Source organism: Mytilus edulis, chromosome 8 (genome assembly GCF_963676685.1).
Source record: "Mytilus edulis chromosome 8, xbMytEdul2.2, whole genome shotgun sequence".
Lineage (NCBI taxonomy): Eukaryota > Metazoa > Mollusca > Bivalvia > Mytilida > Mytilidae > Mytilus > Mytilus edulis.
The window spans coordinates 18,468,077-18,482,357 of record NC_092351.1 but is presented as its reverse complement, the minus strand read 5'-3'; the positions used below and the strand labels follow the sequence as shown (position 1 = coordinate 18,482,357).

The 14,281-nt window shown below is 32.8% G+C and overlaps 1 protein-coding gene across 2 annotated transcripts in view; it reads right to left on the bottom strand.

Annotated features, from left to right (window-relative positions):
• The window catches only part of LOC139484994 (major facilitator superfamily domain-containing protein 8-like), a 31,590-nt gene extending 21,318 nt beyond the window's left edge, over positions 1-10,272 (bottom strand). The window contains exons 1-3 of one of the 2 annotated variants that reach the window (XM_071269074.1): positions 10,127-10,272; positions 6,107-6,169; positions 568-724 (exon numbers count right to left, since the gene is read on the bottom strand). In XM_071269074.1, the coding sequence (XP_071125175.1) occupies positions 568-724; positions 6,107-6,169; positions 10,127-10,161 (255 nt within the window). In that variant the 5' untranslated portion in view covers positions 10,162-10,272. Of the gene's footprint in view, positions 1-567; positions 725-5,841; positions 5,974-6,106; positions 6,170-10,126 lie in introns of those variants that run through there. The other variant, XM_071269076.1, reaches the window with a different exon arrangement.
• Between the last annotated feature and the right edge of the window lie 4,009 nt (positions 10,273-14,281).

Sequence of the window (14,281 nt, the reverse complement as noted above, 5' to 3'; positions counted from 1 at the left end):
ACACCCATTTCATTTTTTTAAATGGCTGGATCCGCCCTTATTTTCAAATGACAAAGAGTATATTCTAGCAAATGCTAGAATTACATCAAACGAACAACTATAAATCTTGTTCCATTATGCAACATTAAAATCTGCTACCTCAGGTAGAGACGATCAAGACGGTTCTTTCCTTGTCAAACATGTAACATACGAGACGACATGTGAATTAAATTTACTGTGCCAATTTAATCAAATGTATTACCTAATATGAATCTTCTATTGAATTAAACCCATCGTTTAAATTATTCAAATACTTCTGATCTTTTTGCCAAAACATTGAATTTAGCAGAAGACGTTACTAAGTTGTAAAACTTGTGTCTGATCCTTAAAGTTTTGTCATTTTGAACAATAAAATATGTTTAAACTAATGAATTTAGCACTTTAAAAAGATGGCAAACTTCCACCAAAATAAAAACCTTTGTGTCAAGTTTATCAAAACAATTTCCCTTTGCATTTATTCCAGAGTGATATGTGATCATATTTAGATCCGAACAACTATCAAACGTATTGTATTAAATGAAGACTTACAATTTTTAGGTATGGCCATAATGAAGACATACAAATGGAGAATGATACACTGCTGAGGAACATAGTAAGGTACATGACTCGGATGGACCTCCACCGACTTTTATACTGGTTCGGTGGCTCCAGTACAGTGCTTGGTACTCCCACCACAGCATGGCCACTGAAATGAAAAGTTTTAACATCAACGAAATACAGATACAATGGGATAAGCGGAACACAATATCACTCGCATCATGCATTGAGGATGCTTTCAAAGTAGACATAATTCTAGCCTTAACAAAATTGTCTTGTCACTATAAAGGATCTTGTTTATTCCAATGGTAAAGCAGGATGATCGAAAACTGATGGTTTTCATATTCTGTGCCCCCCCCCCCCCCCCCTCCCCTCTCTCCGACAACTATACCATGTGAAATCAGTTAAAGGCAAATATTTAATATCTGACTAACAGATCTAAATGTCTAATCAGGCTTGTCATTACAATGCAAATTTAGCATGAAAAGACATAATATTGCGATGTTTTTCATGAAGTATTCCAGACCGATGTTGGTCACTCATTTCAAAGAGATTTGCGGTGGGATGAAATAAACATGACTGGCAGACTAGTCTTAGAGTCTAAGAAAGTAAAAAAGAACAACATTTGTAAAACTTTGTGTTACAACACTCGAGAAAGACGACGAACATTTTATGCATCACCCAAATAACAAGAACAACACATAACATCACTTTCTTTGTCAGCATAGAATTAGAAATTACCAAATAATTTTATTGTCCGAAATAGGACCAAAACTGAATTAATACTTGTAACGTCATCTATGTCCAAAATTTATGTCAAATACCTGTCACTAATATCTTGGAGACGGATAAGTAATCAAATGTTATATTTTGGACGGCCTTTTAAAGCTGTCTATGCGGTATGGCCTTTGCTCATTGTTGAAGGCTGTACGGTGACCTGTAGTTGTTAATTTCTGTGTCATTTTGGTCTCTTGTGGAGAGTTTTCTCATTGGCAATCATATCACATCTTCTTTTTTTATAGTAGTCATATGGTATATTTTCACGGCCGACACTCGGCTAACCGAGAGATTGGTCGGTTAATCTATATTGAGTATGCGGCTATATCGGCGGTTGGTCTGTTAATCGGGTTGGCTAAAGTCTGTTAATCAGGTGTTATCGAGAAAATCATTGAAAGTTCAGCATGTTTCATTGTATAACTTTTTAAATATATTTTTATCATAAAAAATATTCATGTCTAACAAAACAATTCAATGTACTGAATCCAGTGGTGTAATTATTATTTTTCTAGCTTCAATGTACGATCTATAAAATGAAAAGACGGGTTACTCATCAATAAATTTATACACATTTTACACACACAAACTGTACACAAAATGACACGTTGTTTGAATTTACGTGCATGCAATATTTTGAACATCGAGAAAAGACAGGCATTATGTTTGTTAACCATAATGAAATCATTTTTGTGTGAAAAATCTTCACGAAAATCTGTATTTTGGTGACATAAATCAGTCTTTATTTAATACCTGGTCTGTTAATGGGTCGGATGTATAAAACCCAGTCTGTTAATTGGTCTGTTAAGAGTTATGAATGGCAATAAAAGTATAATTTTATTGCTATATGGGGTGTTATCGGATCAAATGGGTAGGCTCAAGACGAGCGGCTAAAATATACGGAAACAACACATGAGCAATGAAACATAAAATATACGGAAACAACACATGAACAATGAACAATTTAAACAATGGAAATTAAAAATTGATAAAAACGATTTCAAAAAGTGTAATATTAAAGTAATGTTAAATTCATCCAAGAATGGTCGCATATGTCATGTGGATTCTGTTTAATTGTCATGAATGACACCAATTTGTCATCTACATTGGTAACCAGTATATAGATCAGAGATAAACATCGTAATGTAACTAAACATCAGTAAGTAAAATATATTGGGATGCTAAAATATAAAGAATAGAGAAAGAATGACGAGTAAGATAAATAAAAGGTAAAAGGAAAAAAACTCACGGAGGAAACGTGACATAACAATTTAAAGAATACAGAAATACACCCCCCCCCCCCCCCCCCCAATCCGAACCCTCATGGTATACACGATAATCTGGATGGAGTAGCAGAATATAGAATAATAGATAAGGACAATAGAGAGTGATGCATTGCTAAAAAAGAGAGAAAAAATAATAATTGTTTAAGAAACATCCCTGGGTGTTGAAACAGTAACAGATTTCGATGTACTCTAATTGGTGACAAATATACTAGAAGTTTGTATGCGGACAACTACCGTTCTCCTCTACATTTATGAAGAAAGGAACTAAACGGAATAAAATGTATTAAAACTGAAGATGACCAAATGTAGCTGCATTCGCTCATTTCCATTTACTACTTGAGAATGATTTGTAAACAACATATGATTAAGTAATAGAAATAAAGAACCAATTGGACGATGCTTACGAATTAGGGTTAAACGTCCAGTGAAAAATATCATGTGCATATGAGAATGACAACACGTTATATGTACCCTGTGTTGTATTAGAAAGACACTTTCAAGTCGGATTTGAGAACGTGCTACTTTGAACAGACACAAAAATTGAGGCTGATTGAAAACGTTAATAATAAATTCATGCGTATTACAGCGGCCAATCCATATCACACTATATTGAAGTGACACACCCTTCAATAAAATGCAAAGAAAGTCAAAATAAAAATGCTCTTACTAGTAAATCACAACCGAAATGAATGACAGACGGACATTTTTTACAAAACTTATTGAACAATTGAAATCAAGATATTTGAGGTTTGCGTTATTTCGCAAAGGTTTGCGTTATAACGCAAAGGTTTGCGTTACAACGCAAAGGTCTGCGTTTTATCGCAAAGGTTTGCATTATAACGCAAAAGGTTTGCGTTGTAACGCAAATTTAGGACGAAAATTAAAAAAAAAAAAATGTGTTGCGCTAATTCGCTTCCGTAGGATACTGTTGCACCGTATTATCATTTTTTTTTTTACTCCGGAACATCTCATTCTTAACTTTTTCTATAGGAAAATATAAAGGTAGCAAAAATAACTGTGGCTAAATTACTCTTAACTGACACAATTTCAATTGTCCAACCCATTAACAGACTTTATTCCAATATTTTTCACTAAAACGTGGTAATATTCACTTTTTATTACAATTATGAAATATTTACCAATGTAAATTTATGTTTTAGATCCAAAGTACTATTTTGTGTCCTTTAAATGATATCTAAAATTGTTTGTTCCGACTTTTCTTTAAAAAATGCTATGCGTATAAGCATAAATACTACATACTTGGGCGACGCCTTTTGATTTTACTGAAAACTGCGTAGACTATGAAATGTTTTTACAAGTGGAAAATGTTCTATGATAGATATCATTTTGTCAGACAGTTTTCTTTTTTTGATTTGGTTCTTATAATATGCCAAAAATCTTTATATTTAATAGAGTTTAACATTAAATTGTGCGTTTTACTCTTAACAGACGTATAACCAACCCGATTAACAGACCAATCTCCCATATAGCCGCATACTCAATATAGATTAACCGACCAATCTCTCGGTTAGCCGAGTGTCGGCCGTGATTTTATACGGATAAGTAAATTAAACACATGGTATATTTTGGACGGATTAGTAATCACATGGTATATTTTATACGGATTACTAATCATAAATTATTTTGGAAATTCGACGAAATGTATTTTGTATCAGTATTTACACGATGACCACTACACTGTATGCAAATGTACCTTAAGTTAGTCGTCCATTAAACAGATTGTATAGATCTTTATTACTAGATATAGAATAAGTGTTCATGCACTGTGGTATGTGTGATAAAAATGCTATTGAAGATGAGTTTCATTTCATTTAGAATGTGACAAATATAACGATATCAGAAGTAAATACATCATGAAAAGTTATTATCCAATAAGCTGTATGATTGGCTTACGGAAATAAAGTATTACTATTAGTACGAGTGAAAAGCTTGTTTCCGGATCCTATTAAATATTCAATTGTATTAATTGTTAATGTCAACGTGTGTACATTATTTAACTTGTCATGAATGAAATTTATATAAAATATGTTTACACTTATATCAGCCACAATAGTTGCAACGCATTTCTTACATATAGTTTGATTGTATCCAAGACATTTATATTTGTAATGTAAAACCTTTGCCTCGACATGAAGAAAAATATAGCTTGGCTATAAAAAGAGATGAAAGATACAAAATTTAAACTCATAAGTCGTAAATAGAACAACGATACATGACATTAAACGAAAAAAAGACCAAAAGGCAAACAAAACGTGTACACAAAACACATTATATATAACAAACCAGACTGAGAAACACAAACCTTCTAAAACTGGTGATGATCTTGGGTGTTCTAGAAGGGTAAGCAGCTCTACTAGTGGCAGCCGCGCAACTTTCGATTAAACTGACAAATAATTATATGTATATACAATTGCCAATGGTACAAACTATATACCAGAAACCAAATTAAATGATTACAGCAGATTTCAGTCAGTATGTAGCTAATGGTAATATCTTTGGTTAGCTTGCTTGTTAGCTGAACCGTGAAGTCATTGTTAGGTAAGGTATACTACCCTCCTTTTAAAGTAGCTTAGTCCTACAGAGAGATAGATTTTTTATCTGTTGGGCTAGTCTACTATTAAAGGAGGGAAGTTTACATTACCTAACATGACTTCACGGTTCAGCTAACAAGTAAGCTAACCAAAGATATTACCATTAGCTACATACTGACTGAAATCTGCTGTAACTCAAGGTCATCGTTCGGCCATTAACAATGAGTAAAATCCACTAACAACAACTTTCAATCGTTCTGATTTCTTATGAATACAACATTATACAAAAATGACAAACAAAACCCTTAGACAACCACCGAAATTTAAGACAGACACATGAATCAGCTGTGTGAAACACGTTTTCGAACGCTAACATAGGTCAAGTGTTTATAATAGCACAACACTATGAATGTAATTCCCAAACAAAACACAATATTATGTCCGATTCCAATCTGCATGACTACTATGTGTTATAGTAGTCTCAGTTCAAATGAATTATTTATTATATAATTATAAATTCTGAATTAACTTTGAAATCATGTTCATGACCTATAATTTTATCTTAATAATTATCGTAAATACTTTTTTAACATACATTTGAAGGTAAAAACGACCAAGCACAACCTCCTATCAAAATCTATTAAGAACTTTACCTGTATCCGGGAGGATACGTTTTCAATAATCCTTGATTTTCATCATCCCCCATTTTCCATCGTTCCGTTCATTAAGTATAATCATAAGCTTAATCACCTACATCACATGCTCAATGTATAACTTATATCATACGGTAAACATTGAAATTTAGATAAAATTACAGTGATATATATGAATTGATACAATTGTAATCTATGTACACACATTATGTGTGAGTTGCCATACATGGTGCTATATTTGCATGGTGCTATATTTGCTACTTACTTTGTTTTGTTGCCATTTGGAATTGCTGTTTCTGATAATCTTATGTCATCTCCGATTATATACCTGAGGAAGAAAAATACAACATAACTGAAAAAAGAGTATGACGCGTTCGTAATAGTTAAACTCCCGCTTAGGAAAGCAAGTTAAAATTATCCGAAGTTCGTTTGCCTTAGGAACGAATGTTTTTTTTTCGATCAAAGGGGGGGGGGGGGGGGGGGGGGGTCGAACTGGAATCCGTCATTGTTGACTATTTCAAAGCCTGTACAAAGGCAACATGAGTAAAACCGCTGTTCGATAGTCATTTACCGATTAAGCGAAAACAAATCCGGGTTACAAACTAAAAACTAGGGGAAAACGTCAACTATAAGATTTAAAATACGGAACAATAGAAACGCTGAACTTCAACAAAAACAAACGCCAACATATATAGAAACGGATATGCGTTTTTAACAACATACGATATACTGTTATGGGTATTTTAACAGTTTGGGTCATTTTGAGGAAAGTGACATTTAGCGTTTTACTTTTTGGACAAGTTGAAAACAGCAATCATTTCCTGTTAGAATATCAAAACATAGATGCATTAGCTAATGACACAAATCATTTGAAAAAAAAATATTAATAAGTAAACATAATCATAAGTTGTAAACTCCGCAGTAATGAGGAAAACAAATATTTTGAAATTTGTTTCACCAAATTCACATAGCGAAAAGGGGGGATTTTATTGACCATCTTCATTTTTTGTAATCTTCATTTGTGTTTTGACAATTTTAAAATTGTACGTTATTTTGTGTATATAAGATATAATTATCTCTTCATGCAGAAGAAAGATAACATATCACAACCATTTGAAAAGGTCAAAACAAAATCTGTATATCTCGGAAAGAATTTATTAACGTTTGCTAATTATTTATAGTAGTAAAATCCGTGGAAAAATATGTACAATGTTGCTAAAATTATATTATACACGTATTCAACTTGTGTATGGCGTATTGAATATTTAAGATGCGAAAAAAACCTTGACATATGACCAAACTGTGATATGTCTATTATTAGATTTATTGTTATCATTGCATGACTTGACTTCTAAAGTAGCCATTAGGTTTGATAAAAGTAATTTTCGGCATATATGCATATTGAAAAGGGGAAGTAACTCTCATTAGAAAATATGAATAACTTGACCTGTATGAGGCACACATCTTATATCATTATGAATTGTAGGGTATGGTATGATGGTAATTCACATAAATTGATAATCAACAAAGAAAAATATCAAAGAAATCGCTATCCAAACCAACTTGATAATCAACAATGAATGATATTAACGAAATTTCTATCCACACCATTTTTTTCCTCGTTTTTTTTTAGCCTGTGATTTACAGCAAAAGAAGGCCAGACACTGGGTTCCGTGGAACCCTTGCGATTTTTTTTTTTTTATTATTGACAACATATATGTTACGTTTGGTTGACAAGTTATATATCAGACTTATATTCTTGTGGCAGCTATAAATGTGTCCTCCTTCTTGTTGACTAGTTTCTTAATTCGTTTTAAACCAAATTCGTACATGAAGGCTTTTCAAGAAAAATGTCATTGACATAAAGTTAATATTGGACGTCCAGTAAATATTTCTTAGCATTCATTAAAATGTTGACCATTATCTAGACATTGACAACAAGTGGCAACTAACTGCGGCAAGATTCCGACATCGCCAGTTTCTGGAATATATATATTCCTGATAACATAATTGAAGTTATCCCTTCGAAAGACCGGCTACTGAAATGACGATGATAAAGAGATGCAACCAACGACCGGTTGCAGATGTTGGCGGTGCCAACGATAGACAATGACTATGGCCTATTCATTTGCCCGAGAATACTCCTCCACTGGTAGAATTAGACACACAAGTCCTTTTCATATTTTTTTTTAAAAACGCTATTGGTTTCAGTATGAATTATGTGGTTTTACAAATTGGGCGGATGTTGTCATATGACTACCTACCTGTTTCGTTTAACATCCAGATATTTGATAATATAGTTTGCTAAACATTTTAGGACAAACCCAATTTTCATTAGTATATGAATATAACCAAACACATTAAGCCTCATTAGATATATATATATATATATGTAAAAATAAGGACAAATCCTGTGTATCTCCTTGAAAAAATCTTCTTTTTCATCTTATATACCGGACAACTGTATAGTAGTAATATGTTGTTCATCTTCAACCAAATTAAGGAAACATTTCTTACAAAGCCCTTGGTCTCTATGATTTATATTTTATACGTGTCTCTTTTTATTTTAAGATGATGAGATATGAGATCACTGAGATCACTGATATTGCACTACTCAATTGAAAATTGTTTAAAAATAGATAAATTTCTTTAGAAAAACAAAAAGAGATTGTCGAATGGCAATTGCGCAAATCTATACTACTAAAGGATGAGACCGAGTTCATTGAGCCACAACTCCTCTGAAAACATACACAGTCGAAAATATTTGTGATATATGACGTATTTAAATGTAGTGTTTTGTACTTCCTAAATTTTTCTTTGAAACAATCTTTTTCCCCCACAGAAATCCAAGTGAAAGTAAGAAGATGGTATTTTCCCCATTGTGTTACTCATTTTGATCACTTTCATTAATGTAAACGGAATGTACGTACAAAATGTAGTTCATACGGTCACTGAGTTAAAAGGTTGAAAAACAACTGAAAATCTCACTTGCCACACATTTCCTATGGTATCTAATATTTTTATTTTCTGATTGAGATGAATGGGGTCTTTTGCATAATGTTCATCATTTTCTTTACTTTAAAGAAATAGATTTAAATGAAACAACCGTGTCCAAATCTTTACTGTGTCCACACTCTTCATTTCAACACTTGCCAATTTCTACTGCGATTTCGAGGGCGTCTTCTAGTTTTTACAATTTTGCGTCACAAGGTTATATTTCATTTGCACCAACAAAAAAAAAACTACATTTGCGCCCTTTAACACACAGGCAACATAAAGAAAATCATGAATAAGATGATTTTTTTTTTAAAGTATTTCTTCTGTGTAACTTATTTCAATTTGAAACAAGTTTAATGTACAAGAGGAGTAGTGGTAGCATGCAAATGTCGTATGTTTTTTACGTGTTAAATTGACCTTTATAATCGGCTCGTCATAGATCTGAATTATGTTTTATCACTTCATGATTCGACAAGCTATAAAATATGCACTCAATCGCCTATCTGTACTTTTGTAAAATTAAAAAAAAACAGTATATTTATCTTAAAAATGTATTGGTATCTTTCAAACTGTCACGTACGCTCTTGTACATCCTCATCGTCATTAAATTTGACAATCCCCGCAATTTAGATTCAATGCTCAGACTGTTTTCTAATAAATGGACAGTCACTGTCATCCATGAGGAACTTGATTGTTCTGAGTTTCATAGAAATAAAACGCCTATTTGGAATATGATGGACAATCAAATTATAGAAAAAAGCTCCGAACTCTGAATCTCAATAGAGATTGACAGGTGCGGATCCAAATTTTTTTTAAAAAAAGCTATCCCCTAGCATGTCACCGTTTAGAGTGATACTTGTAAAAGTCTATGCATTTATCATATATGAAGCTCCCTGAGGGGGTCCGACCCCCTTGCTCCCTAACTCAACTTTTGATTGAACCAACTGGGTATGACAATGTAACATATATCCAAAATTCACCAAAGCGATCTATCGCAACATGTATACTCTTATCAGTCAATTCATCATCAATGCAAGTTAAAATTCCATGGTAACATAGTAACATATGTTTGTTTAGATAGCCATTAATCTGTCCCGTTTAAGGTTTTGTTTTAAAATAAAATCGAATTTCAAAAAAAATAAAATGGCATTGGTTATCTTAAAAATGAACATTTCCAAAACCGATCTTATGGAAATGAATGAACTTTGTATTTCAAATTGCACTTTCTGCACGAACCCTATCAAAACAACAACATTAACACTTTCTTTTTCGTATAATATTTACTTACGGTTTTATATACTTCAATTCTATGCCCTCTTCCATCGTGACAAAGAAGCATTTTAATAAATGCAAAACATTAACATTTCCGATTACAAAATATTACCAATTATTAGAATTATGATCATGAAAACACTTTTCGTTAGTCCTCGGGCTTTTATGACATAACGAATACAAGTTTTTATCTTATCTGCGGTATTTTCAATTTTACACTCACCTGACATGGTTATTATCTCCGATATTGGACATACGGCTGAATGAAGTACAAAATTAAATCAAATTATTTAGAATGAAATGATCATTCTCATACTCATGTCTCTATTGATAAACAATTAGATGGTGCACATTTTCTTCATTTCCTGGATGATCAAAAAATATTTTTTATATTAAACCCCACTTCCTTTAGACATGTTAGAATCATCGGCTTCTTCATTAAAAGGCCATTAAAATTCAATTTTGTGAGAGAAAATTCAATTTGGTCTCACAAAAGTCAATTTGGTAACGACAAAATTAAATTTTGTGATGACAAAATTGACTTTTGTGATGACAAAATTGACTTTTGTGAGACAAAATTTACTTTGTGAGACAAAATTGACTTTTGTGAGACAAAATTGACTTTTGTGAGACAAAATTTCACAAAAGACAATTTTGTCTCACAAAAATCAATTTTGTCTCACAAAGGTCAATTTTGTCTCACAAAAGTCAATTTTGTCTCACAAAAGTCAATATTGTCTCACAAAAGTCAATTTTGTCTCACAAAAATCAATTTTGTCTCACAAAAGTCGATTTTGAATGCAAATTAGTTCACAAAATCCAAACTGAACTAATTTGCCTACAAAATGACTTTAGTCGCCCAATTTTCAAATTAGGTAACAAAAGTAAAGTCTGTGTTACAAAATTGAATTTCGAGTAAAAAACAACAAGAGTCCCATTCGGCGCCCCGTAAGAGGTCTTATTGTAACATGGATATAAAATATTGTAAAATTGTAAATTTATTACTTATGTTTTTTGTGTCTTTTTGAGTAATTTTTCGTAAAGTACTGTTTTGTTTTTATTTTTTTGTGTATTGTTTGTTAAAACTGCCACAAACATTGTAAAGAGTCTATTCATTTTCTATCATATTTTAGTTGTTTTTTTTATTGATGCTTAACGAATAAACTAAAAAAATACATTTGAATCATATCAATATCTTTTGAAAATATACCGCTCTTTGGCGGATCTAGCCATTTAAAAAAGGGGGTGGTGTCGTCTCATGATTAAAAAAAAAAGGGGGGGTCCAACCATATGTCTCATTCATAAACATTGATCACCAATAAAAGGACTTGCCAACACCTACCTCCCTTCCCCTTGTTTTTGCTCTGCCACTTCTTCTTGTCTCAATTCATAAATATATATAAAAAGTATATTGATACGATGAAGGTTTTGTACTGTTAAACTAACAAAAAAAAAGTGAATATTCCTTTTTTGGGATAAAAACTGACGTCGCCGACATTATATTACAAGGGGGAAAATTAGCTTCTCGCACTAGTAGTGAGGAAATTGGTCCCCCCATCCCATTTAAGCAGAAGGGGGCAAGTTGGATCATACCAATTTTTTTTTTTTGGGGGGGGGGGGTGGATAATGATCTAGTCCTCCCCCCCCCAATTTGACACGGAGGAAACAACATATCAAAAGAACCGTCATATTGGTGAAAATGAACGTCTCAAAATACGCAGAAATTGATAATTACGAGATGCAAGAAGTATCGACAATTTAATACGTCAACTATTTCAAACATTATGTGTGGCACTAACGCTGAAACATGTCTGTTGTCTACATCTTACGAATCTCATCAAAATCGGGTCTTTCACCTTTCAGCTTTAGATCTGATTTTAATTATCAAATATATTTGCAAAACGCAAATAACAAAATCATTCATCTACATACGTCACTGGTATTGTATCTTCCCTCTCTTTATCTTAAATGTTGACATGTGCATTCGAAATAATGTTAAATTATGTAATTGCACAAGGTTGAAGTTATTCAGGTACTTGATTAAAACTACAACAAAAATAAGACTGTTTTATTTTAAGGGAGCAACCATTTAACTTTAAAAAAGGGGGTAGGGGATTAAGATTTTGACAATATCAATCAAATTATTTTTTTCAAAATATAACACTATGGGGGGGGGGGGGGGGGGCATTGTGAGAAAAAAACCAGAACCCCCGCCTCGAAGTTAAATGGTAGTTCCCTAAATCTAAATATAACTGTAAATGTGTTGTTCAGCAATATTCGTTGGGATAACCGGCCGTGCAAGGGCTGTATACTCAGTCATGGTCGTTAAAAGAGGGGCAAAAAAGGGGGTTATTAGCACGGAAGAACGCGAAATAAAATGCCCATTTCAGTATGAACAAACAATTACAAATGTCCTGCACGTTGATCTTTTTACCGATTTCACGAAACACGGTGAATAACTAACCTTCTTCACGGCTGCACGTGAAATAAAAATGGCAAAACACGTTACACGAAAATAACCCTTTACTACCCTCTTAAAAACTGCCATCATCGTCAATATTCGTTTGTTCAAAGCAATCAATCGTCAAAAGTTTTGATGAAGGCCGTACTGTGACCTATACTTGTTAACGTCTCTGATGGAGAGTGGATTGGCAATCCTACCACATCTTCTTATATTTATATATGTTACAATTTCTGGTTAAAGTTTCTTTTATCTCCAGTCGCCAATTATAAATTTTTAATTAATTAAAAATAGCACTCCATCAGTGCCTGCATACGAAGAATAAATCTCCAATCTGATATGACATTCCTGGGGTTGTGTTCCCTATCATGATTTCCTTGGTAGATGGTTGCTGCTCATAAGGAGCAATTCAACTAAGAGTTTCAAATGTTTAAGTAGAAATCATTTATTTGTTAATTTAACGGCGCCATCATGAGTTAATTGATAGCGAAATCCTATATTTAAAAAAAAACAGATTTATACCCGCGAGCCCCCTTAACAATAATATTCAGTACCTAAATGCATGTTTTTAATTGGTAACACCATTGACATGATTCTATCAAAGGATGACCTAACATTGTTAAAAGTGAAGAGATTTTTCCCATTGCATATTTCTGAATAAAGTTTCTTCATGCATACTATAGAATAAAGGGACACATTTATATGTTTCAAACAATGACATCATTTCCCCAAATATTCCTTCATCGAAATTTACATGGTTTTTTTTTATAATGACCAATATATATATTTATCTTACCTCCTATTCATTTCCAGGAATATGATTGGTTAAAAGCGTCCGCGTGCAAACCGTGTATATTTGATATTAGGTTAGTAGGGAGGCGGGGCTTATCTCATACACGGTTAGTAGTGGAGTTACGTCCCTTTATATTCCTTATTAGGTGAGAAGGGGGCGGGGCTTATTTCATACACGGTTAGTAATGGTGTTATGTCCCTTTATAAAAAAACAAAACGGTACTGAGAAAAAAATCTTAAAAGTTCCAACAGACGAAGAAATTGATGATTAAGATTGAAACAAATTCATAAAACACATTCAAACCATACAAGTCGTTATTGTTGGCATCTGTTTTTGTAGGATCAATGGAAGTATTTTCTTAGTGCTTACAGTATTGAAGACTTGCTCATTTTGAGAATCACTAGTCTTAATTTCACATGTTAAGATTGTCGGTAAGATAAATTCGTTACATAAAGTTGTGTTAGTGACGTAATACGGTATATATGGGGTCAGTAAATTCCATATGGGGGTTCGAGCTTCGCTCTCATCCCATATGGAATTTACTGACCCCATATGTACCGTATTAGGTCACTAGCACACTATGTAACTAATAGTAATACTGAATATTGCGACCGGGAACAAGTCTCAACGAATAACAAAACGACCGCTGACTTGTGACTTCATAAAACTATTGTTTTGACCATGATAGCAGATCGAACGAGAATTTCTGCCTTTTCATCACCTTAGTCTAGATTTTAAAAACAGGGTCATACTAATGATTGTAATATCAAAATTGAAATTATTGGATGTGAGTACTTCATGTAGGATATACATCTTATCAATTCGATATTAAATTGCAAAGAACTAGAAGAAATTCCGACGTTGTTCAGAACCCTATCGAATACAAATAGATATTTATATCTGTATGTAAATTATAT